The 27871-nt window shown below is 41.5% G+C and overlaps 1 protein-coding gene across 15 annotated transcripts in view; it reads right to left on the reverse strand.

Annotated features, from left to right (window-relative positions):
* The window catches only part of scn1laa (sodium channel, voltage-gated, type I-like, alpha), a 190635-nt gene that overhangs the window by 10562 nt on the left and 152202 nt on the right, over positions 1-27871 (reverse strand). For all 15 annotated transcript variants that reach the window (XM_041200429.1, XM_041200421.1, XM_041200417.1 and 12 more), the window contains 2 exons: positions 12904-13041; positions 3011-3115 (listed from right to left, as the gene is read on the reverse strand). In XM_041200429.1, the coding sequence (XP_041056363.1) occupies positions 3011-3115; positions 12904-13041 (243 nt within the window). The remainder of the gene's footprint in view (positions 1-3010; positions 3116-12903; positions 13042-27871) is intronic.

The raw sequence follows: 27871 nt of genomic DNA on the forward strand, positions 1-27871 counted from the left end.
CCACTGCCCAAGGTTGCAAAAAGCTTGGCTGTATGAGACCGATTACAGATCCACAAAGTGAACTGTCTGAAGAAGAAAGAGCACCTCTGTTGACATGGCTTTCATTCCAAGAGCAGTTGTAGTTGATCAATGGGAATGCATGACCCTCCCATGGGCCACAATCAGAACTTCTCCCATTCCACAATGGCCTCCTCCCACAACAACATGATCTCCTGTGAAATCAAAGTTCCCTAACAGTGTTTAATAGGTGACTGAATCAGGCAGAAGACATTCTGTGAATCACAACTGTTTCATTGTTAAACTATAGTTCTGTACAAGTAGCAGTTTCCACTCTTCCCTTCTGAATCCTCTCCCCATCCAGAAGCAAAAGCCACCTACTAGGGAAAAAACCCAACTCTTGAGTACAGATTTCAATGAGCATCACCTGCTCTCAATTCACTCTGAAGATTGTCCTGGTTTACTCTTAAAGGGACCTGAATGTCGAACATTGTCAGCAGCACCTGATCCCCAGTAAGGTAGCAGTCTCGTAGCAGCACTTTAATGGACACTAACACTGTGGCCAAATATTAAACAATCTCACCTGGTGCATGTGATCTTTAAGCTATCAGGAAACAGGAGGCATGAGTTTCCTGCGTGCCACTGACTTAATCTTGAAGGTAAAACTGAATTTGTTGTGCTTCCCAATTAATGGGTATTCATGTTATGCAAATAAATGGTAAATAGGCTCCTGCCACCTGGTGTCATGATGACCATTCCACCGCTGACACACCTTGCAATTGATCTCATGAACTGAACCCGACATCAGGAAACTAAGATTTCGGCTTCCCCCCCGCCCCACCCCCCAGCTTTCCAAATTTCCTATTCTCATAGGCCCCACCAAATATTGCCCTGAGTCTCCCAAAGTCACAGAAAGGTGTTGAAGATACCGGTTTGTAAACAGCTGTGCTGCAAATCGTCCATTTACATCTAAGACGAAAGGGAGTTGGGATCAATAATAGCTAATTAGCATTTCTACCTCACTACAAGGTTAACATATTTCATGTTATCATAGGGAAGTGGCCCAACCATTTTCAGCTGCTTCATGAATGACATCATAAGGTCAAAAGTGGGGATCTTCGCTGATGATTGCACAATGTTCAAAACCATTCGTGACTCCTCAGATAGTGAAGCAGTCCATGCCCAAATGCAGCAAGACCTGGACAATATTGAGACTTGGGCTGACAAGTGGCAAGTAACATTCTTGTCACACAAGTACCAGACAATGACCAGCTCCAACAAAATTTAATCTAACCATCGCCCCTTGGCATTCAATGCATCACCAACACTGAATCCCTCACTATCAATATCCTGGGGGTTACCATTGACCAGAACTGAACTGGACTAGCCATATAAATGCTGTGGCTACAAGAGTAGGTCAGGGGCTAGGAATCCTGTGGCGAATAACTGACTCCCTAAAGTCTGTCCACCATCTACAAGTCACAAATCAGGAGTATGATGGAATCCTCTCCACTGGCCTGGATGAGTACAGCTCCAACAACACTCAAGAAGCTTGATTCCCTCCAGGACCAAGCAGCCTGCTTGATTGGCTCCCCATCCGCAAACATTCACTCCCTTCACCACCCATGCACATTGGCAGCATTGTGTACCATCTACAAGATGCACTGCAGGAACTCACCAAGCCTCCTTAGACAGCACCTTCCAAACCCACCACCATTACCATTTAGAAGGACAAGGGAAGCAGGTACATGGGAACACCACCAATTGGAAGTTTCCTCCAAGCCACTCACCATCCTGAGTTGGAACTATATCGCTGTTCCTTCACTGTCGCTGGTTCAAAATCCTAGAACTCCATCCCAACAGCACTGTGGGTGTACCTACATGACATGGACTGCAATGGCTCCAGAAGGCAGCTCACCACCACCTTCTCAAGGGCAATTAGGGATGGCAATAAATGCTGGCCTAACCAGTGATGCCCATATCCCGGGAACAAATAAAAAAAAACTAAGTGAGCTGTATTGCATTTTCAACAGCTTACTGTTCAACAGCATATGCAAAATACTGAACTGCCTAGTTGATTGGTGATTAGCACAGGTTTAACATTCGTTGGTAATTGCTGGGTTAAGTACTCTCTGGCAGGGACTGCATGGCTAGGCAGGCTTCTTCCATTCAATGGTAACACTGAACTAGTAATATAAATAAAATATTGCATACAACGCATATTGAGAAAAATAGAAGAGGAGTTGCGTTGCTCCATTTTTCAAGTAACTTTAGCAAAGCAGATATCTTAATTGCTGCCAGATACTTTTACCGAGTGAAATCTATTGCATCTTTCTATGAAAGCTCATTAACAAAAATATTAACAGGCCTTAACAGGAAACGGAAGACTTTTTTAAAACAAAAAATGTTGCTATCAATTTCACTCGCTTTGTGGAGGTTAGAAAAGAAGGAAAAGCTCAGAGAGGAAACAGAAAGCAAGTATTTTCTAGTTTTCTGCCAGTTTAACACCCATCTAGTAATCAAGAGCAAAAGAACAAAACCAGTTCTGGTTGCTGGCTTCATAATTTTTTCCAACATTTATTCATTTTCTAAATCTCTATCCTCTTATTTTTTTTAATAGAGATTACATACAGAGTGCTGTTAACAGATTAAACACTTCAGTGAACTAAAGCCATGAGTTTTTTCAACTTTGCTTTGGTGGATAATTGCAAAAATCCATTCCACGGGTAACCATTCCAGCAGACCCATTCTTAATATTCTTCTGCTCTTCAATGTGTCCTTTGTGTGGACCCTATATTCTGTAAGCATAACAGTGCAAATTGTTTGATGAAAGCAAAATACTGCGGATGCTGGACATCTGAAATGAAAACAAAAAGTGCTGGAAAAACTCAGCAGGTCTGGCAGCATCTGAAGAGAGAGGAACAGTTAATGTTTTGAGTCCGCATGACTCTTCTTCAGAGCAAATTGTTTACTTGGTCCAGTACTTCTGTTATATTAAACTAATAGCTCTTACCAAGGGCCTTGGTATTGGTTTCTGCGGTTTCTTGGAGCCAAGTTTTTTCATAGCATTGTAATATTTCTTCTGTTCTTCAGTCATGAAAATATCTTGACCTCCAAAGTAAAGTGGCAAAAGCAGACTGGTTATAACCATATACATAACAAGTAGTTAGCCAATTTTGCAACATTCAAGATTATTTTTTTATGAAATACACCCCTTACTTTTATCGCAATAAATGAGAGGTTGCATGAAATGTATTGATAAATTATAGAACTTACATGATTATATCTAAAGTAGTTAGTCATTCACATTACCATTTTCTAAAAGTGCATAATTATTTTTATAATATACTCAGAAACAATACTAAAAGTTCTGCTATTAGCTTTCTTAAATTACATTTGAAATGATAAAATGTTTATTTTTCCCTTCATAACTTAGATAGACTACAACTTAATATAACAATTAAATACTGTAATTATGTAATTTAATATAAGTTAAACATTATTGCTCAGCATGTTTGAACTAATTAATTTATCTGTATCACAGCTCTTACAGTATTAATTCCTGGTAATAATTAATCCAAGATTCACCTTGTCTTGATTGAGCCAGGCCACATCAATTCAGGGACGTGAGCAGCCCAATGAATTCTTCAAGAATGAGGAATGAACATTAAGAGCAAGCTTTTAAGACTAGGGTCTATTTGACTAATTTGCGCAATTTGATTTAAATTAATCTTCTATTAAAATTGAGTTTTATCTAATCTTCTAAACAATATTTCTTATTCTGTACTGTAACTGAATTTAATAAATTTTAATCTTCCCTCAACACCACGTGGCTCAGTAATTTCGATGATATGCTGTTTTCCGGCTCAGTGGCAGAGGCCTTGGTGGCAGAGAGTGTGTGGGAATATATGGGCAGGATGACTCCGATGCATTCCAACCACTGAGGAAGGTTCGTAGGGGCAGTCCGTGAAGCATATTGTCAATTTATATAATTAAGGCCCCCAATAGGGGTGATTTTGCAGTGCCACCAGCATTTTGCCAGTGGTAGAGTGGCCCCTCGCCCCTGCGAAAGCCATCAGCATCTGTGGAGGCCGCCTCTCTGCAGCAGGCTGGGGTTTCTCCTTTGCTCCAAGCGGCCTATCAGCTGGGACCCTCTGAAATTTCCATTTAGATTTCTGTCTCTTGGGCCCCTCTATGTTGAGCCCCGCTCACATTCTCTGTCTTGCATCTGCAGCATGCACCTCGGGCCAGCAGCATTGGATCCCACCCTAAGGATGATGAATGCAGTGGTGCCAATTAGAAGGATGTCCCCGGGAAGATTGCTCAACTAGTCTCCATCCCAGAAAACGTGGGCTCAGCTCTCCCATTTGGTCCCCACATCAATAACCCGAAGGCCAAAATAACAACGTTGATTTTTAATATAGAGCACACAGCAGGTAGGCAGTGGGCAGAAAGAGCCTTGCCCAGTGGCTCTAACCAGGGAGTGGGGGAACTACCTGATGGCCCCACTGTAGAGCCAAAACAAAAATCAAAACTTGGAGGGAAGGGTGGCATTCAGAGTGAGGGACAGCTGAACACCCTGTGGTGAGTAGGAAGATTAGTGTGAGTTATGGGTCTTTTTTTGGATGCCTGGGAGCAACGTTCATTGATTAGATCACTCTACAAGCAATACCATGGGGCAGAGTATCTACTGTGCAAAATTTGCCTATTGGTATTTATAAATTATGTCAGGGACCTAAAACTAATGTAGTATTTCAATTTAAATAAGCTTGTTTTGAGTAGGAGCATTGATCCTCTATTTTGAGACCTGCTTGAATATTTAATTTGCTGGCGAGAGATAATTAAAGAGAGAAATCTGGCAGCTGCCATGTTTTCAGTGTTAGTGGAACAGAAGAAAGATAAAAATAACCCTGGATGTACTTTTGCTTGACAGATGCCCCTAAACACTCAGCCTTTGTACAGATAGTTTGACACCCAGCTCTGGACATGGTTCTATACCAGGATTGTCTCAACACAATGTTGAATCCAGTATGGACTGGATGTACAAAATGGCTTCCATCTGTGCCTTAATGACTCAATGACAATGATGTGAGTTTGTTATATTTTCCCTGGTAATACCCTTGAGAAATCTGACACAACCTTTTTGAACATATGAAGATTTAATTATTGGTGAAGTTTGTATCTGATTGCAATTCTCTTTTGAATTTCAGAAATTAAATATTTGAAATTCAGGATCCCAATAATTATTTTTCTGGAAAATAAGGGTTCTTCTTGAATCAGCGCAATAGAAGAGTAAAATTTCATTTTCTGTGTTTTTTTCAAAATTTAATACAGCATTTCGCATTAGGCTGGGCTTGTCCAATCTGCGGCATGTGGGCTGGATTATGGCCCCTGGAGTCGCTGTTCAAGATGTCGGTAATACAAGTAAGTGAAGTTGAAAATTCTGTGAGGCGCTACTCCACCAATCACAAGCAATTACTCTCCCGCACTTACTGCTGATAGGCTCAGTGAGGAAGTAGGCTCAGAAGAGAGAAGGTGCCTCTCCCGCCAGCCAATTAAATATTCAAACAGGTCTCAAAATAGAGGATCAATGCTCCTACTCTAAACAAGCTTATTTAAATTTAAGAATTACATTAGTTTTAGGCTCCTGACACAATTTTTAAATACCAATGGGCAAGTTTTGTACAGTAGATACTCTGTCCCATGGTATTGCATGCAGAGTGGTCTAATCAATGAAGGCTGCTCCCAGACATCCAAAAGAAGACCCATAACTCAGACTAATCTTCCTACTCACCACAGTGAGTGGTCTCTCACTACGAATGCCACCCTTCTCTCCAAGTTTTGATTTTTGTTTTGGCTCTACAGGGGCTTGGAGGAGAGGAGGTGCTGCAGGGCCCGGGGGAAGAGGGGGGTGCTGTGAGGATTGGGGGGGAGGGGGCACTGTTGGGCAAGAGAGGTGGAAAAGAGACTCGCTAGCAGGTGTGTGTGATAGAGTGAGGGGGAGGGGGTGTGAGTGAGTGAGTGGGTGAGAGAGTGTGTGAGAGCAAGGGAGCGAGTAAGAGAGAATGTGGAAGAGAGTGTGTGTGTGTGTGTGTATGTGTGAGAGAGAGGGAGAGAGCGTGAATGTTTCTGTGAGAGAGGGAGAGGATGAGTGCATGTGTGTGGGGGAGAGAGAGGGAGAGAGTTTGATTGTGTATGGGAGAGAGTGAGTATGTGTATGAGTGAGCATGTGTGAGAGAGAGGTAGAGAGGGAGAGTGTGTATGATAGAGAGAGAAAATACGGGCAGAATTTTACTGTCGGGTGGAACTCCCGACGCCAGAACGCCCCATTTAAATTTTCAGGAAGGCGGGGGCGCAGCAAAATCAGCTGCAGGCCCGCCAACTTGTCAATGGCCATCCAAACATAAGGTTGGCAGGCAGGCCAGGAGCCCCAGTGGCAAATAGAGAAAATATGAAACCTCATCAACCGGCGGGAAGAGGTTTCATGTAGGGTTTTAAAAATTTTAATAAAGTTGTTATGGAAATTATGAACATGTCCCAACTCATATGACATTGTCATATGAGGAGACATGTAAGGGAATTTTTTTTTCTATTTTTAATATTGTTGAAAGTAGAGCCGATCTCTCCGAGGCTGCACTTAGCCTTAGGGAGATGAATGCGCTCTTTCGTGCGCGTGTGCAAAAGAGCGCACTCTCGATTTTAGGGAATCCCCCCCCCCCCCCCCACCCCGCCCGCACAGGGAGCACATAGTGCTTCCCTGCGGATGTCACGCTGGGTGGGCCTTAATTGGCCTGCCCACGTAAAATGGCGCCACGCCTCTGATTGGAAGTGCGCCCGCTTGTGCCAGCCCATCAACTTCCTCCCCAACGGGGGGAAAATTCTGCCCTATGTGTGTATGAGAGAGTGAGAGAGAATGAGAGTGAGAGAGAGACAGTGTGTGTGTGTGTGTATGTCTCACCCCCACACACCAACTTTACTCTCACAGTGGGTGAGGGTGAGCGAGTAAACACCTTGAGACTGGGAGTGAGCTGGACACGCACATTCTCACACTCTAATGGTTGTTTTCATTAATTACTCTTTTTTTAAAAAATATTATCAATTTATTGCTTTGACATTGCTTTGTTTTTGCTCTACTCAACTTTTTTTTTAATTCAGTTTTTTTTGGAAATCTGCCTTGAATGAGAAAAAAAATGGAAATGTGCCCCCCACCCAGTAAGAAAGAGTTAGTCAAGCCTGTATTTATGCAACATTTGAATTGTGATTGACTTCTGAAGTACAAAGGACAGAAAATAAGGAGGTACTTAAAAGTTTTTATAATCTGATATGAATTGATGGATAGAGTAGTGCTACTTCCCAGAAATCCATTACTATTCAGTTCCAGTAAGTCTGCAATGAGTGTCCCATAATTTATTTCTCTGGTGAGAACATTATCGTGCATTCTAGATCTGTCTATCTTGCTGGTTGTCGCTTTTATTGACTTAGTATCAAAACTATTAAGACCCCTAGTACTGTTTATTTCACCCATTGTCATAACCACTGTTTCTTAATATCTGCAATAAACCTGAGTTTGATCTGTTCTATCCTCCTGAGATATAACAAAATGTTTGAATCTCTGGCTATCTTCATTGGTCCAGTTTTGTGTCATCTACAAATTTGACCAGTTTGCATTGAGCTTCAGAACCCAAATGCTAAAGTATGTTAGGAACAGTAAGGCTTCCAGAACTGATCCTGTGGCATCCCTCTCAGTGCTTTTCCCTCCACTGTACATCATTCTTGCTGCATCAGTCATTTTTTATTCATTCGCAGGTTTTTTCTTGGATCCCTTTTTTAGGTTTTACCTTTAATCCCTTACAAAAAATTACACTCAGTGTTACGGTCATTTAAATATTTAACTGCTTAATGCTTCCATTAAGTAGTGGCCAGTGTTGTCAAGTGTTGGTAATAATGGAAACTCATATAATCATTACCATCTTATTTCAATACATTCACCTGTGTTTGGGAAGAGGTTTTTGTAATTTAGTGGGAGTAATAATGGGATATTAGTGTGGCTGCAAAATGAGTGAGCATCCAGCAGGATGGGTGCCTGTCCATTTTTCTATCGCCATCTACTTGATTAACACTGGAAAACTGAGGCTGAACTAAAGAAAAAAATTGCCTCTTACGTTTACTCTCTTAACAGATTGTTTAACTCATCAAGAAATCTAACAGGGCATTTTCACCGAAGTCAAATGTATACAAATAAAATATTCAGTTTTATACAAAAACACAATGGGACTAATTCTGGGGCCTCCAATAAACTACGACAAGTTAAATTTTAGATAGAATCCAGATCAGCTAAGTTTTTTATTTTTTTGTTGTAATTCTGCTGGCTTAGGTGGTGGGGGCCATTAAAAAAAACATGTGCAGGCATAGTTTGGGTGTGTGTCCGACACATTACTGGACAAAATGGAAATTCAACTCAGCTTGTCACTTTCAGTCCCAGCACATCCAATGCTTGCTGTGTGAAGGCAAGACTTTAAAGATGTTAAGACAAAAATAAATCAATGCCAATTACCTTCTGAATTCTGCACCCCCAACCCCAAATTCCCTGTAGGTAATGGTGTTTCTTTTATAACTTTAACCATTGGCTTGATCTGGACATGGGCACCTGTCCTGCACAAGCAGGAGCTTCACCGATTTTCCGGTGACACCACAAGGTGATACCTCAGCTGCAAATCCAAAAGCATGAGGTACCTGCCTTCAGTATATAAATAACTCCATCCCCACCTTGCTAATTGTCTAGAAGAGGGTTTCCTCAAAAGGGTCAACAGAATTTTGAACCTTGTGAATTATGAAATGTTCCCTGATTGTGTACATGCCTGTAATTTAAATTTTTAACATATTTCAGTAAAATTACAAAAATAGATCAATTCTTCAGCTGGAATAGAAAAAGAAGAAAAACATACAGAAGACCCTTGTTATGATGCTGTATTTGGGAGCCAGTCAAAAGCACATACTCTTGTGAGTGAAGTGGGCCTCATTCAGTATACCATAATTTTCAATGTAATGATTCTGGCAGCTTCATAGTGTTTGAGTCATTCGTGGTTGCTACCCTCATCAATAGCTCTTCTCCCTGCTGTTACTGCCCTTAATTCTGCAATCAGTCACTGTTCTTCGGCCACAAAGAACACAGAATTGGAAAGACAGGAGATAAAAACTAAATAAAACATGAAAACAGAAAAGTAGATCAGGTAAACGGGACAGGGAAAAGTAAACAGAGAATAAGCCACAAAACAAAGAATTCCATTCAAAGAGCAGTGAATCAGATAAACAGAATGGAGAAAAAACATTTTGATTCAACACTAATGTCATGATAATGAAGGAAAAAACACCGAATTGCATCCAGAAATATTGGACTTTAAAAATAAGGCCCGAGTTTTTAAAAATACACACAAGCCAATGGCTGGAATGCTGCAGGGTGACTCCCTAAGAGCTAATGGAACTCCACCCTGTTGCCAGACAAGGTACTTGTAAAGACATCCAGAAACTAATTGCTCCCTCCGCTACAATGACAATGGGACATAATGGGAGATGAGCATCATCTCACCAAGAAATCTTGTGAGCAATGCCCAGACAGATTTGTGAATTCACTTCCCACTTGGAATCTACAGAGGAGGGGTTAAAAGGGAGCTGAGAAGCTGCCCCAATGTCTGTCTGTTGGGTGGGTGTTCTGAGAGAGAACAAGTGCTGGAAGTTTGACTCAGAAGTAACAGCTATCGCCATTTTGCAGGTATCCTGATCTCTCTCCCTCTTTACCGAATTCAACTCCACTGAAACCTTGAAAACGACTATTCATTTCCCAGAGTCAATTCTACTGGAATCGTGAATCGCGACGCTTAATAACCTACTCCCCACTAGTCAAGGGCTGTTTCAATAAGCTTTTTTTAAATGTATTCACATACTTCAAGCTAAATTCTTATTGATAATCTGTATGACCACATTTGCATGTGTTTTATCCTTTTTTGCCTTTAGTAGTTAATAAACTTACTCTTACCTTTAACTCAAGGAAGTCTGATCAAATTGGTTCCTTCAAAATCAAAACAATTGGGTCTGGGAAAATCCGTGAAAGGGGTCCTTTTTAGATTAAATCTTGCTGCAACCAACAGAGGGGTTGGGCTGATTAAAGACAGGGAGCCAGTTCATCCCTCTTCACCCGGGGCAGAACAATTTAGGGGTGTCCCAGTCAGATAGTGACAAATTGAGGGGTCTTGCCTGGATCAACAACTTTGGGGAACCTCACCTGGGGGTGGGCCGTAACACCAAATGAAACTTAGTTCACAGAAAACTAGAAAACAACAAGGAATCAAAGCTATCAAAATTGGGTCCAAAAGTCAAGAATCAGATTCGTATGAAGAAAATGCAAGACAGAATCAGTTGCACAGATGAAGGAATCAGAAACAAAGAACACAGAAACAGGAAAATAAAACAGAGATTAGTAATATAGAATGAAGAATCGAAAAACACAAAATATAAAATCACAAAGCATGGAACAGAAGATCAGGAATCAATAACAGAGATACCGACTTATGGGGGCAATTTCTTGACTGAAAAATTGGCTACTTCAACAATTAAGAATTAGGGGCAGGTGGGGGGCACCTCACTCATTCTATTTATGCCCTAGCCCTGCCTAATGCAATTTTCAACGGGTGTGCAAATGGCCAAGCAACCTATCCATGTCGAACAGGCACAAGGCTACTTATGTATGCAAATCAGGATCCAATTGTAGGATACAGGTTGCAATTTTCAGTTACAAGTCGGAGATCTTCCCATGTGTACCAGGCGTGAGTGGCCTCCAACACACAGACCAGGAAGCTTTCAAATTTTTCTTTGATGGGCCCAAGAAGGACAAAAATGCTTCTCTTTGCACCCACCAAACACCCCACAAATGACTTCACTCAATCAATGTCCTCCCCTGGACATAATTTCCCCTCTCTCCCCACTTAACCTAGTGGCTGACTTAATGTGGACTGACTGCCCTCCCAGAACCAGTAAGTTCCAATGGGACACTCATTTGAGACACACTGCTGACTGGCGATAGGACCTCAAAATGGTTCAGGCCTCATGCATGAAGGTGCAGCATTTATTCAGGTACACTTAGGAACACAGAACTTAGGAGCAAGAGGAGCCATGTGGCCCTTCAAGCCTGCTCCGCCATTCAATATGATCATGTCTGATCAGGTTGTGGTCTCAACTCCACCTTCTGTCTGCCCTCAATAACCTATGACCCTTGTCAATCACGAACCTATCTAACCCAGCCGTGAATAAATTCAATGTCCCAGCCTCCACGGCTCTCTGGGGAAGAGAATTCCACAGACTACTGACTCAGAAAAAAATTCTCCACATTTCTGTGTTAAAAGGGAAACCTCTTATTCTTAAACTGTCCCCTTCTGGTCTCCCCCAATGGAGGAAACATCCTCTTGGTATCCACCCTTTGCGCCCATTTTGGATACTTCCTGAAAATTGCCCTTATAGGATGATAGACAGATAACAAAATCAGTGACACAAAGAAAAATCAGTTTGATAAATTTCAGAATCAGATTCACAAAAAACACAACAGATATACACGATGCAAAATTAGTTGAGAAAGAAAACAGAAAATGAGAAACATGAGAGATGATCAAATGTACTGCATCAATATACAGAACACTAAATCAAACATAGAGCATTTGCTCTCATAAAGAGCACAGAATCAAAGAACAGAAAATCAATAAAGAGCTATTAAGAAAAAGTATTGAGTGTGTAACATTTAATAAGAATAAGTAAACTATGCTCTACACTTATTACACGTAAAGGGAACACAAGCTATAAGAAAAGTTACTGCAGAGGTGATAGAAAAGAATATCCATAAAGATATAATAAATGGAGAAATACATAAAAAGTTGCTTGTTAAGTGTAAATGTTAGTATAATTGCAGATTCAAATTGGTTGTCAGGTTTCTGTCATTAACAGCTAATGAATTTATTGGCATAAAACTACTTGGAGGAAACACAAGACTCACTACATGATTGGATGTGTTAGATATGACCAGAAATATGGGGCTGAATTTTAGCCCCTACCAGGTGCAGGAACAGAGGCAGGCAGACAGGGAATTTCACACCGCCGGCTGGCATTCGGGTTCCCTAGATCCATCCAACCCCTGGGATGGGGATACAGCAGGACTACCTGCTCACAGGCAGTGGGTAGTTAACTGAGTTCCATCAGGGCCTATTAAGGCCTGTTGCCGGAGACTGTCTGAGATTTTCTAATTTGCTTCCAGATCCCTGCAGGTGGCAGGGGACAGTGCAGCTGCTGGGAGAAGGCTTGGGTTCAGCATTAGCCACAGGTCAGCCTGTGGAGTGGTTCCACCCGCAGAATGGTAGCTGGCTGAAAAAGCCTTTTTTTAATTTTAAATTAAAAAAAAATTGGAGAGAGGGTGTCTCAATTTCAGCGCATCCCCGCTTCGTTTCTATGGCATCCTGTTGTGTTTTCAAGCTGGAGGGCTCCTCTTCGCCCTCCAGCTTCGAGAGCCTGTCTGCCTAGCTTAATAGGAGGGCAAGTCTGCCCTCTAGTCATTAGTTGGCCTATTCGGGGAAAGTCATTGATGAGTAATTGTTCCCCACAAATTGAGGGTTTCTGGCCCCCACTCGAGCCTGATACGATGTCCTGAAGCCTGGAGGAAAATCTGGTGTCATTATAGTTTTTTTTTGAAGTAAAATACTCCCTATAGTGTTTTTGTGTCCATGGAAAAATGACGGATCTCACCTTGAGAGAAACCTGCACAAAACTATAATCCTACCAGCATTTTATAAACACAGAATTAAGGCAGTAAGTATACAACTCTGTGGCCATATTAGTTGTATTAATATTCTCATAAGGAAAAATACTTATCTTTTTCTTCTGTTGATTGAAGTTGTCAATAATCACACCAATAAACAGATTTAAGGTGAAGAAAGATCCAAAGATGATGAAAATGACAAAGTAAAAATACATGTACAGATTGCATTCATAGTCAGGCTGCTGCTGCACCTAAACAAAGACATAATTTCAGGTAAAAAAACTATAAAATACTGGAAATAATTGCTGTATACATTTTGTTGTGTACTGATTTGACATTTATGTTTTTAAGAGCCGTACATAACATAGTCTACACCAGCTAAACTCAGAACCCACAGAAGCATAGAATCATAATACTAATTTCATTGGAACTAAATGAAGAAATAGAAGGAAAAATCTGTTTTTAGGACTATCACTCTATCTAGATTGACACATGCCCCCTTAATTCCATTTACCATTAGCTTTGCCATAACAGCCCTGTCTGCGCAACTTTATAAAATATACCTTTTTGAAAACCTATATAAACCACATCCACTTCTTTATCTTTAGCTATCCTTCCAGTTATTTCTTTAAAGAATTCTATAATGTTGATCAAACACAGCCTGCCTTTTAGAAATCCATGCTGGTTATGACAGTCCTGATTAGTAATTTCATGTCTTATAATTAACTTTGATAGTTTGCCAACCACTGCTGTTTTGAAGGGAACCACATTTGCCACTCTCCAGAGTGCTATCACAACTTTTCTTTTCACTTTGGAAAATTATGATTTAATCAATTTACAGATCAATTACCCATTGCATCATTGGTAAAAACTGAGACACAAAATATATTTTATCATTTCTGCAGTGTCCATTATCATGGCTTCACCGCTGCCACTATCAGTGGCCCCACTCCATCCCTCATTTTTTTTCTTTTAACATAAGTACAAAACCTTTTATTGTTATTCTTCACTTCTCTTTAATTTGAAAAAAATATTTGCTATTCTGATGCCTTTGTTATACTTCTAGCATGCTATTTCAACTTTAAGAATCCATCTTAATTCTGTGCCATTTTTCTTCATGACCTTAATGCACTGGGTTTTCTTCATCAGTTGGTCCTGTTACTTTTGCTTCATATGTGTACGTGTTGGTCTATTGCATTCAGACAGAGCTCTTGAAGGAAATCCCACTGATCCGTCACTCCCCTAGCCAAAATGAAAACATCCAGGTGCACTCTGACAAGATTGTTCAAACACATAAATATGATCCTCTTAAAATTTGGCAGTTTTGTTTTGGTTTTTAATAGTACCTCCAATCCTTGTAAAGTCAAATGTTATCGCTGGTACTTAAAGCGTCAATCACCTTTCTTCTTAAGATTTAACTGATGCCTTTACAAAAACATCTTGAAATTATATGGCATAATCACACAATAACAAACTAACACTGAAATAAAGAATTTAGGACAGGTGGCCAAAAACGTGGTCTAAGAGTTCGATTTCGAGGAGCATTTTAAACACGGAGAAAGTGAAGTGGAGAGACAGAGATTAGGAAGGGAACTCAAATCTTAGGTCCTTTACAGCTGAAGGTTGCCAATGGTGGGGCGAAGGAAGTCTGGATGCACAAGAGGCTAGAATTGGAGTAATTCGGAGTTCTCAAGATACTTGGAGGGAAGAAGAAAGTTGAAGAAATATGAACAGCAAAGCCATTGGGGGATGAGAATTTGAGGTTTTGGTAAGCTGGGAGCAACAAACTCAAGGTGTTGAATTTTAGTTTTGGGGTCATGAACCTGTCAGGACAACTTCCAGTCCCAACCCTCCTTCATATCAGAAACAGTCATTTGATTTGATTTTTGTAGCAATGGAGAATTAATGGCCGGAGGGCACACTTGACCATCCAATTAAAGATGAAGGTGGAGGACCAATAGGAGGCCTGCCAGCATGGAGAGAGCTATAGCCTGCCAATGTAAGTCAGCAAGGGAGAAGGCACCTAAAGACAGCGGTGCCCTCCCAGCACATTAAAATTTTTGAATAATCAGATCATTCATAATGTTGTGGGGCAAATGCCACTTGAAGTTCGAAGATGGTTAAAGACAGAAGTTCTTCATTATGAGCATGAAGGGGAGAGATTCAAATTCCAGAGTCTCTTCAAAAAAGCCATTACAATAGCATTTATTTATACATTGTACAAATGCAGCTGGCTACATACCCAATCCTATTTTTTCTGCTTATGGCCTTCATCTTTCCCTAGTAAGCACATCCTATCACACTCTCACAGACAAGAAAGCTAGTGGAAAAGTAAAAAGGTGGAAAAACAGAAAACAACGAACTTATCAATTACGGTAAGTTCATCTCTAGCAAAACACATATTGAAAAACAGGCCAGATTGTTGGCCAAGGGTTGTAGTGGAAAGATACAGCCAGAGAAAACGTCTCATTGTACAAGTCTCTCAAAGTCTCATTGAAGTCACATTCTGTGCTCTTGCCACCCTCAGTGCTTCCTCCAAGTGGTGCTCAACATGAAGGAGCACTGATGAGGTCTAGAGGGGGCGGTACATGGTAATCAGCAGGTGGTTTCCTTGCCCATGTTTGACCTGATGCCATGAGACTTCATGGGGTCCGGAGTTGATGTTGAGGACTCCCAGGGCAACTCCCTCCCAAGTGTATACCACAGTGCTGCAGTGGGACAGGACATACCCAGGGATGGTGAGGTGGTGGTCAGGGGCATTATTTGTATGGTACGGTTCGGTGAGTATGACTATGTCAGGCTGTTGATACACTAGTCTGTGAGACAGCTCTCCCAATTTTTGCATAAGTACCCAGATGTTAGTAAGGAGGGCTTTGGAGGGTCAATGGGGCTGAGTTGCCATTCTTGTCTTTGATGCTGGGTTGTCCGTCCTGGACCACCTTTCATTTCTTTTAGACTTTTTAGTGGTTTGATACAACTGAGTCACTCAGCCAGGCCATGTGAGAGGCATTTCAGAGTCAACCACACTGCTGTGGGTCTGGAGTTGCATGTAGGCCAGACCAGGTAAGGACAGCAGATTTCCCTCCCTACAGGACATTAGTGAGCTAGATGGGTTTTTGCGACAATCAGCAATGGTTTCACGGTCATCATTAGACTTTTAATTCCAGATCTTTATTGAATTCAAATTTCACCATCTGCCATGGTAAGATTTGAACCTGGGTTCCTATTGCACTACCCTAGGTGTCTGGATTACTAGTCCAGTAACAATACCACTCTTCCCCTCAGTCAGAAGTGCCGAATGGAGGAAGCATCTCAGCCTCCTCCTGAGGTCCCCACCTTGGTAGATGACAGTCTTCAGACAATTCGATTCACTCCATGTGATATCAAAAAATGGCTGAAGCTATTTGATACAGCAAAAGCTTTGGGCCCCTGACAACATCCCCGCAGGGAAGATCTGGACTTTCAAAAGATGTTTAATAAAGTATCACATAAAAGACTCTTTAGCACAATTGAAGCTCATGGGATTAAAGACATGGTTGATGTGTGAATTGCTGTGTGGATACATTATGAGTTAAGGGACATAAGACAGAGACTTGTGATGATCAGTTGTTATTCAGACTGGAGGGAAGTGTACAGTAGTGTATCCCAGGCGTCAATGTTGGGACCAGCATTCATTTCGTTATATATTCTGTGCTGTAGCCCTCTGTGATTTTAAGGGCGGGGGTGGGGTGTGGGGGGGAGGATTTCAGGAGCAGGCGTGCCTCTGCTCTGCGCTCCCAATTGGGGGCCTGCCGCCATTTTAAGTGGGTGGGCCAATTAAGGCCTGCCCAGCATGACGTCCGCCAGGAAGCGCAATGTGCTCCCTGTGCGGCCGGTGATGGGGGGGTGGATTCCCTAAGCCGAGAAGATGTTTCCACAAACTAGGGGACATAGTTACAGGACACTCATTTAAAATTGAGATACAAAGGAATTTCTTCTTCTGGGGGTAGTGAATGTCTGGAATTCTCTACCTAGAGAGTTGTGGGGGCCAGATCACTGAAAGTATTTAAAGATGAGGTAGATAGATTTTTGAATTATCGGGAGTTGAGGGCTATGAGGAGCTGGCACGAAAGAGGAGTTGAGGCCTGGGGCAGATCAGCCATGATCTTATTGAATGGTGGGGCACTCAAATGGCCTACTCCATAAGACCATAAGACATAGGAGCAGAAATTAGGCCATTCTGCCCATCGAGTCTGCTCCACCATTCAATCATGCTCCTGCTCCTATTTCTTACATTCAAATAGGTGAATGCACAAACAACAAACAAAATTGACCATCAATGGATGGCTGCCTAGAGATTGCGTGTAGAAACTTATCAACTGCGCAGAGGCAGCTTTGCAGATGAGGAGAAGAGAATTCGTCAAAGTTGCGAGTCAGGTCATCTACATGACGGGTTCCCACATCCCAGTGATCTTGCTGGAGGTGGGTTCAGAACAGCAACAGTTACCTACCTGGCAGGGACAGGTATCCAATTATGTGGCCAACTTGGGAGAGAAAGGTCACGCCGCTGGGATCCTTCTGAAAATGGAGCATCCCCCCACTGAGGCTGAAACTCAACAGGTGGCTGGAGGTGGCCTTATGGCAGAAGGTGGAGAAGGGAACTGTTTGAGGCAGTGGGGCTTCCTTTAATTCTCATCTCAACCCCCACTCCTGGACCCATGACTACCAGTGGGCTACAAACTGCAACCGGAGGCCATCCAGTGGAGGGGCTCCCCTTCCACAATGATGGCCTGGCACCTCCATCTTGAGATACCTTTGCTGTCTCTTTCCTGCATTGGCAGTACTCACTTTTCCCAGCCCCAGGCAATCCAATTGGTCTGTCTTGTCTGTGGAGCCAGCCCACAGTTTCCAATTGTGCAGGGCTCCTGGAGGCGGAATCTTAATTGGCCACTTCCAAGGAGATCATGCAAGTGGACAGGACTGGGATGCTATTTGGATCAGAACCTGCATATGGTCCAAATGCCTAAGGTGGTAAGATTTTGCTCTGTAATTAGGATGTGGGTTATTCTTCAGAAAATTTGGGAGCCACTTACATCAATAGAATTCACCAAAACAAGGTTGGTCTACAGTTGTCTCTACAGAAAAAATAATCTGGCAGGTTCAAGCTGTTACCACTTAGTATTGATTTTCTGTGGCAGTGTTCATATGTGGTTCTTTTTGCCCCAACATACTTATTATTGAAAAGTTACTGATCAGAACTTTTAGTATCTTTGATACATTTAGTATCAGAACTTTTGTTTATAGAGAAAACCTGGCCCAGCTGGGAGAATGACTAAAATGTGGCTCTCTAAAACACTTGTGTACGTACTTCAAGCAGTGCCTGCGTTCTTATATAAATAGCCTTGTTATAACTAATATGAAATGTTTTAAGAATGTACATAATAAACTCATTTTAGTCATTTATAATGTTAAAAATTGCAGTAATTACATTCCAGTAATGCAAGTTCTCAACTGTTGAAAGGACCTTTATTGTAATATTACTGAGCTTCAATGATAAACATTGACTTTCACAGAGTGCAAGGAGTTGCACAAAAATGCAAGAATGTGGGTAATATATTTATCCAAAGAAAAATGGTGTTCTCTTCCAGGATGATCTTCCTTGATGTACACTGTATATCAGGCAGTTTTGCATCTCTGTGATGCACTCAGAGGATTTTGAGTTCAACACTCAACAGTCATGCTGTTCATACATGCGTAAATGTCACATCAGCATCAAATTTTATTGCATCCAGTTCATTTCAGATGGTCAGCCAGTTAAAACAGTTTTTTCAAATGGAATTTTTTCAGCATGTTCTTGGAGTAAATAAAAGTAAACCTATGGTTTGCACAACAGCTGCCCAGAATGAAGTAAGTTTCAGGCACAGTAGGCATTTCAACTATATATGTTGCTGCAGATGGTTCACTGATATCCTGATTTATTTTTCAGGATCCATATATAACTGTTTTACGTTAACCAACTGCAATTATCTGATCATTATATTTGTTAATTGCTAATACATTTTGACTTGGAGTGGAAAGAGTTATTTTATTTCTGACTTCAGTCCCTTAAACCAGTACTTTCATTAGTTTCATTCGCCACTACACACTTTTCTCAGCAATTGCTCATGAAAGGTTACTGGCCCAAAATTTCCTGAACGCTGTGATCTGCAATGTTTAGTATTAATTACTCCATTTCATTCCCTATTCTTCCCTTTGCCATAGCACTGTGAAATTTCCTCCAAAACAAAGCAATTTGAATATGCTGCAGACAACGTAATGGCGAATTCGGAACCTTAGAAGTGATGTAGTCAATGGCTTACTCTATCTGCATCAGTGAACTAATTAAACAGGCTAATATTAGAACTTAAGAATGTAAGAAATAGAAGTAGGCCAATTCACCCGAGCTTGCTCCACCATTGAATAAGATAACTGTTGAACTTCTATGTCAACTGCACTTTCCCTCCAATCCCCAAAGCCCTTGGTTACCTTAGTGCCCAAAAATCTATTGATCTCTGTCTTGAACAGATGCAATGCAATGACTAACCATGCACAAACCTCAGGGGTGACAATTCCAAAGATTCACAGCTCTCTGAAATTTCTCTTCATCATAGTCCTGAACAGCCTGCCCATTATCCAGAGACTATTGCTACGCCTACCATGCCCCCAGCCAGGGGAAACAGCCTCTCAACGGCTACCCCATCAAGTCCTCTAATAATTGTGTGTTTCAATAGGATCACCTCTCATTCTTTTAAAATCCAGAGGAAAAAAAGCCCATTCTACTCTATATCTTCCCGTCGGACAACCTCTTCACCCATAAAACCAATCCAGTGAACTTTTGTTGCATCCCCTATAAGGTTAAGTATATCCTTCATGAGGTCTGCAGACTAAAATTGTACACGGTACTCCAGGTGTGATCTCTCCAAAGATGGGAAAAAGACTTCCTTACTATTATATTGCAACGCTATGGAATGAAGCCTTTCTAATTGCTTGATGTACCTGCATGATTTCACTTGACATGAACTGAGTCATAACATTTCAAAGTCTTTTACTCTGGTGAACTTGATCACTTGCTGAAAGTTGTTTCGAGTTATGGACTCACTCAGCTGCTGTCTTCAATCTTTTTGTACCATTTATTTAGGAGAAGGGAGGAATAATTTAAGCTGCCTAGAAAGTTTCCTATGTAAAAAAACAAGGGATGGGGGTGGAGAGAGGAACTCAAATTGGACATTGTTTTGCCCGTTTTTCAGTACGAAGGGTGAAAAGGTCTAAATCCCAGGGATATGTCCTGCACTCCAAGGGTGCCTCACATAGGCGTTAGATACCTTGGGCAGGATTTTCCAGCACTCGATATTTTCCTGTTCCGCCCATGATGATGCCCACCGATGGTGAGGTCAGAAAATGCCAGCCCTTGTATATTGGTCACTAAGTGAGTAGACCAAACAGTTTTACCAGTTCTTTCTGCAGGATAACCAGACATCTTTAAAGGGAATGCAGGAGGTCGCTGATATAAAAGTAAGTTGCTTCATTTTAATTTATCCACAACACTACTAAAGACTGCTGTGAGCCAGCATCATTCATATCCACTCCACAGCCACCACCACCCTCCCCCGTAAATACATTGACTAGTTTGGACCCAAAAAACAGACCTAAACTAATTTCTCTCTCATTCTACTTTTATAAGTGGAACGTGCACGTGACATACGTTTGCCTGCACCATTATTTTTCAGACAAATGGAGGCAAGAAAAAGGTGCAAATTCAGTAAGTTCACATCACCACTGATTTGACGGGAAGGATGCGCAATGATAGTCCATTTTGTACAATTTTGGTCAGGGTATTGGTGGAGCAAATCTTCATGGATAACTCACATGCCCCATAATTTCCTATGATTTTTACAGCACAAATCAAACCCAACACTCTAGATATGCCATTCTCTAGGAAACTCCCAAGAAAAGTATTTCCTATGGTAAGCAAGTAGGGAAATCCAACATTCACCTCTAGAGCCTTGAAGACCATGATGACTGGTAATACGGACTGTATGTGCAGGGAATTATGATATACAATTCTACCATAACAAATCTTAACAGAATCTGAAAATTTTATGTCAACATCCCCATTCAGTTAACAGATTTAACAGGTTTCATACAAATGTGTTAAATATGCCTTTACCAGTATCCCATATAATTCCTCGTGACTGGAACCAAAAAAGATAAGGATTTAAGAGCAGTAGACTGTAGGGGTATTCACATCATTAAAGTCAAGTAAACACTAGGTTACTACATAGAGCCCTGTGATAAATTTCAAAAGCATTTGGTGTTCCGTGGTGTTATAAAGCCATGGTTTATATCGAAATTGACTTTATGTATTTATTAGGGGAAAACCAGTGGTTGAGTTTTAAAAAGACAGAACAACTGCATTTTTCTTAACAAAAAAGTGATTTAAGACAAGAGAACCTCAGAACTGTTATGGTGCAGAGGAGGCCATTTAGCCCATTGTATCTTCACCAGCCCCTGAATGAGCATTATGATTCAGTGCCATTCTCCTGCCTTCTTCCCCAAAACCCTGCACATTGTTTCTATTTAAATAATCATCTAATGTCCTCTTGAATGCCTCAATTGAACCTGCCTCTACCACACTTCCAGGCAGTGCATTCCAGACCAGAATCACTTACTGTGTGAAAACGTTTTTTCTCACATTGCGTTTGCTTCTTTTGAAAATCACTTTAAATCTGTGCCCTCTTGTTCTCAATCCTTTTACAAGCGGGAACAGTTTCTTCCTATCTACTCTGTCCAGCCCCCTCATAATTTTGTGCACCTCTATCAAATCTCCTCAGCCTTCTCCTCTCCAAGCAGAACAGTCCCAATTTCTCCAATTTATCTTCATAACTGAAGTTTCCCATCCCCAGAATCATTTTTGTAAACCTCTTCTGCACTCTCTCCAATACATTCATATCCTCCCTAAAGTGTGGTGGCCAGAACGGTACACAATTCTCCAGCTGAGGTCTGCTAAGGTGGCTGAACATTTGCATCATTGTACCTTACAAATTCCAAAGCCATTAAAATTGATTCAGCTTGTCTAGAAAATCCCAGAGATAATCACCTTGGAGGAGTGTGAATGGACCATCTCCTGACCCATTCACAAAATATCCAAAGAATCTCCTATGTGTTCAACTCAGTGGGGAACAAACACTAGACGTAATTATTTGGACAATAGAGTCTGACTGAAAAAGGAACTCATCCGGCATAATTTAATCATGTCTAAGTTGGACCTGGAATCAACTTGCTACAATCATGTTTGAGTAACTGGTCACTTGGTGAGAGAGGATCTCTCGTGATGAGCCAACTAACCCCCTCTTTTGTGTTTACGAGACTGCTTTTGCCAGACCACAGAATAGAAGAGAGATGCCGAAGAAACAGGACCACTGATTGGGCACACAGTTTCTCATTCTCTCTTCATCCAGCCTGCAAGCTCAAGCCCTGCCTGTTGTTTGGCCATCCACATAGTGTAGGCAGTGTTTTAAGAATCAACCCAGCAGCTGCTGATTCCAGAAAAGATAAATCGTCCATCACCATCTTTAAATCATCTCGACGCTGAATCCAAAGGCCATCTGTAATGTTTCTATGTCTGCTTTACACAAACTCACCAATCTCACTCCAGGACTGGTGAACTATACATAGGTTTAGTTTACTTGAAAATACAATACAGGATGGCTCAGCAGACAGATCTACTTTATGGATTCAGCAACCATTACTCATAAAAACAGCACAACTGCAATTTTCCTACACATAATTCTAGCTGATCACATGCTGCTTTACATCTTGGTTACTTGTTCATTCCCTTAAAGTGATATCACAACATCCTTCCCCCAAGATAAAATTACATACATTAAGAGTGAAAATACATGCACAGTAGGGTGGTTGCAAAAACTATTTACACAAAAGATAGATCTCTGTTTAAGAGTCTGTGTAATGTATAGGTGGCTTATTAATCCTTCTGGATCTTATGATGGTATGACATTCTTGAGGTTTATCACTTGGGTGTTCTGACTTTTAGGTGCATTGGCATCCTGTGTATTATTGCAGTGCTGACTGGTTTCACGGTGGCCTTCTACAATTTTACTTCCCGAGTTCATCTTTGGGTGCATTTTAGCTGCAATTGGATTGCTGGATGTTATACAGCTGTACAATTGCCTTAGCTGGTTTCTGCTCCTCCTTAACATCGCGCCATTCGGTGTTGTGACCTCAAAGGATCTCAACTCACTAGACACCTTCGATGGATCTGCAGGTGGCCAGGTACTCTGGGTAGGATGTATAACCCGAACCTTTTGTCTTACATGCAGACTAGGCAGTTCTGCACCTGCATGTCAGTCATGTGCTATTTTCAGCCTCCCTTGTTTTTTTTAAAGACGTTTCTACTGTATCTGAGAAATTGGACAGGTGATGGCTTGGAAAGGCTGTCCTAAGCTGCCTTTCAAACATGATTTCCACTGGGGACAGTAAGCCCCTATCTAAAGGTATTGTTCTTAAGTGTAACATGACAACACGGGAGATCATTTTTTGTTTCTCTGCACTTCACGATTAAGGCCTTAATGATGCAAACTATTTGTTCGGCAAAACTGTTAGGCCTGGGATAGTGTGGCAAGTCAAGATACATGGTTAATGCCCCATTTAGCACATATGTCCCTAAAAGATCTGCCAGGTATATTGTGGCCCATTGTCTGATATGATTTCTTCAGATGTACTGATCGAACTGAATATTGCACTCATTGTTAGCCATGGACGCATTTGAAGTCCATGCATCAGCTATGGATGCACTTGAGGTATCCTTCAATTTTCACATAATTGGAAACTTGGAAAAGTAATCAGTGACTAGGAGAAAGTCGTCACCACAGATTGTGAATAAACCTGTTGCAATTTTAGACAGCGGGTAAGATGGAATCTCGTGAGGGTGTATAGGTTCGTTGTGTTGATGTGGTTGGTGATTCTGGCATGCTTTGCACACCCTCACTACCTTCTTGGTTTCGTTTTTGATCCCTGGCCAATACATGGTTTCCCTTGCTAGGTGCCTTGTTCCCTCTGTTTCTGTGCCCATATACCCCTGATGTGACTTTCAGGCACAAGCATCTATTTTCCTTTGAGAATCATGCATCTTGAAATACCTAGTTCATCCATTAGGCCGAAAAATCTGAAGCTGTCTGGTATTTCTTGTATCACATCAGCCCAACCTTCTACAATAACTCTCCATAATGCCTTCAGTTGTGGGTCATTTGCTGTTTCCTCCTTAAGTTGGTTGCATCTGGGTTGGGCAAAACTCATCAGATTGACATTGAGTACATCTTCTACTTTGATGTCGGTCTAGCAAAACATCTGTAGTCTTTTTCGGATTTGGTAATCTACTCTGTGTCTGCAGTAACTATATTGCTAGCTGGCTTGTAACAGATATTGAAGTCGTATCCCTGTATTTTTTATCAGAAGTTGTTGTAGTCTGGGTGGTGTACTCATCAGTGGCTTGCACCAAATCAGTTCCAATGGTTTGTGGTCAGTTTCTCAATGAATCATTTAGCGAATAAGGACATGTGGAATCTTTTGATACCGAATATCAGAGTATCTCATGCTCTGCATTCAAATAATTAGACTGTGCTTGTGATAGACTTTTGGAGCTAAATGCAATTGGTTTTCCATCATGCATGATACGTCGACCTCTAAGATTGTCTCTTTTCTTGGCTTGTAGCATTGTAGAACACATCTCTTCTGACAATGCCTGTTTAAGTGTCTTGAACATGTGTTGATGGCCCACCTGACATATACATGGACAATCCTTCCTTAAAAGCTCTCTAAGTGATGATGCTTTATAGACAAATTTGGGTTTGAATGGCACTAAGAAATTGAAACGTCTGAGACATCTTTGGAAGTTGTCTTTGTCCTGGGGAGTAGGTATGTGCCATGCATCTTCGAGTTGCCTGTGTCAGGACGGATCCTGATACTTGAATAAATAAAGCTGAAAAAATTAATCTGACCTACGTTCACTTGGCACTTCCTGCTGTTAAAGATGAGTCCTTCATGACAAGCTGCTGCCATCTGAGTGTAAATTTCGGTCATGTTCTTCTTTGCTTTTGCCCATCACTACATACGCATCCAGGAATATTTTCTTTAATTCTGTCCATATACTGTTGGAAGAGATCCTGACTGACAGATAAACCAAAAGATAATCTTTGGAAGCAGCATCTTCGGAGTGGGTGTCCTGAACATAGTGATTTATTGAAATCCCTCTGCCAAATGAACCAACCAATATCTGTGATTGGCGTCCAACTTGGAGAAAAACATTGCTCCTGTGAATTTGGGATTCAACTCCTCTAATGTTGGAATCTTGTGTGGGCATCCCTTTAGAGCAAGATTAAGATGTCTTGGATCCAAGTGTGCCTAGACTGTTCCATTTATCTTCCAGTACGCATGAGATAGAACTGCACAAGTTGTTGTGCTGATGCACATGACGGATGATGCCTTTATGCTCCATGCTGTTAAGCTTTGGTTGTTTGTGCATGCTACACTTTCTTGAAAGGATGATGAACAGAATTGCAACTTCTATGAAGTTTAGCACAGCATCACCTCTGAAATTTCCTATAGCGCCAAATCTGTCTGAGTATATTGTTACAATGACAGGAATTGTGGCCGAGTGAGATCAATCTGTAATTTCACCTGCTAACCAAATATATACTGAACTGTTTATAAAGGACTTTTTAAAGACTTACTAAAGATGGCTGCCACAAGTCACTTACAATTCAAACTCTGCAATTTAAATTAAGATGAGTAAACTGCTTTAAAATGCAAGGCCACATTCCAAGGTGAGCCCTCAAAGTGTGAAAAGAAAGACAATTCATAGTCCAGAAACCTACTGAAACTCATCACTGTCTAGGGAGGAGACATTAAATGGAAAGTGCTGGATATGGAAACATTGGCTGCCACAGGCAGGCCCACCCAAACTGGTTAAGGTAAACAGGGCAGGCTGAGATCCTGAAGAAAAACTTTTGCAAGAGACTTCAGCAGAAGAGAAAGACTGAAGAGCTCTCTCTCTCTCTGTGAACAAGTGAATTAACCGGTTCAAGAAGTCAATGTACCAGAAATCTACCAACAAACCACAGTCTCTTAAATATTGCAACATCTTCTACATCTGACTGCATCCAAGAAACCAGCTAATCCAAATCGGCCAGAAAGTTTAACAATCTACGCCTCAAGGACAATCAAAGGGCACTTAACTGTATGCTCTTTCACTTTATTCTTATTGGACTTAATTCTGATACCAGTGTGATGTCGTGTTTTTATTATTTTATCCCTGCTCGGGTTTAGTGGCTAATAAATTTGGTCTTTCTTTGACTCAAGAAAACCTTGTTTGATTGGCTTCTTATCGAATATGAGATACATTTGGATTCAGAAAAGGCATATACGGATGGAAAATAAATTTAAAGCTGTGCTGTGACCAACCGAGGAGGCTGAATAGAGGGGAGCCAGTTCACTGCTTCTCGCCTGGTCATGACAAAATTGAGGGCTTGTGTCGGGATCTGTTCCCACAGACCGATGAAAGAAATAGAGTGGGGAAAGTAAATTGTTCCTTCAAAAACAATTTAAAAACTGCAAAAGGTTTTCTTGGATCTATAATAATAGTGCTAAAATGTCCACATTTGATGTACTGCCTTTCTAGGACAGAGGGAAGTTACTTTTGAGGATTTAAGAGCACTGTCCTTGGAAGAGTTAAAAGGGATAGTAGGAAACCTAGAATTAGAATCTTGCCCGAAAATCAGAAAAGCCAAAATTTTACAACGGGTGGCGGAACATCTAGAGGTGGACATCAAGAATACTGAAATGATGAATTAGTGGCAGAGAAATTATGACTGGAGCAGTGGAAATTGGAACTGGAATTTGAGGAAAGGAAAAAAGAAAAAGGCAGGAAGAGGACAGAGAAAGGGAAAGAGAGAAAGCTTTCCAAAGAAAACTAAGTGAACTGTATTGGGAGACAGAGGCAACCAAGATAGGCTGGAGAATGGGACTCTTGAAAAGTCAGGGACAGTCCGGAGAGGCTGAAAAGGCTGGAGAATGCCAGCAGGAATGTGTAGGAGTTCAAGGGACCGAGAGATGTTTAGAGGCCCTAAAGGAAGCGACAGAACTTGAGGGTTGAGGTGGCTCAGGCAGAGCCACTTGAGGCAAAAGAGGCTGAAAAAGCTGGAGAAAACCAGCAGGAACCTGTAAGAGTACAGGGATCCACAAGAGGTTTGAAAGTGCCACAGATGATGGAACCGATAAGGATTTGAGTGGATAGAAAAGAGGTGCTTGAATTTAAAGGGGCTGGAAAAAAAAACAACAGAATTCTGCACTGGTGTAGAAATCTGATTATGGAACTCCTGGTGGTTGAGGTTGCCTAGGAGATGCCACCTGAGTCAAAAGAGGCTGAGGCTAGGCTAGAGGAATTAAAGGAGGTCAGGGAAGAACTAGTGGAATTTAAAACAGATGAACAGAATGACCCAGAAATTGGGCTGGCAGACACTTTCTTCTCTGAGTTGAACAGGGAGCAGGAAGTTCCAAAGCAGGTAAAGAGATAGTGAGGGAGATTCCCCACTTGGTTGAAGAACCTCAGAGAAGTCAAATTGTTAAAACAGGAAAGATAAGGGTTGAAGATTTGCCTGAAGTGTGTCTCAGATTTACAGGGGGACAAGGGGAGTTCTCAAACATACAAACAAACAGTGATGGAGTCACCTTAATCAGTTGAAGAGCCACTTGAATTTAAAAATGCCAAAGCCAGGCCAGCAGAAGTACAAACTAAGGAAGTCAAAAGGACCAAAATCAGACCAGCAGAAAGAAAAGCAGTCCACAGGGAGCCTGTGAAGATTGAAAAGGAGAAAGGGGATGAGCCCGTAACCTGTTTAGCAGACGCCTTCATGGCAGATTTAAATAGGGGCCAGGGAAGTTCCCAAATAGACCAAGAAAGAGTGAGGATGATGCCCTATTTAGTTGAAGAGCCACAGGGGAGTACAGCAAGAGTTGAACAGCCACCTGAGGGCAGTAGTGTTCCAGAAA

Source organism: Carcharodon carcharias, chromosome 12 (genome assembly GCF_017639515.1).
Source record: "Carcharodon carcharias isolate sCarCar2 chromosome 12, sCarCar2.pri, whole genome shotgun sequence".
In the NCBI taxonomy this organism is placed as follows: domain Eukaryota; kingdom Metazoa; phylum Chordata; class Chondrichthyes; order Lamniformes; family Lamnidae; genus Carcharodon; species Carcharodon carcharias.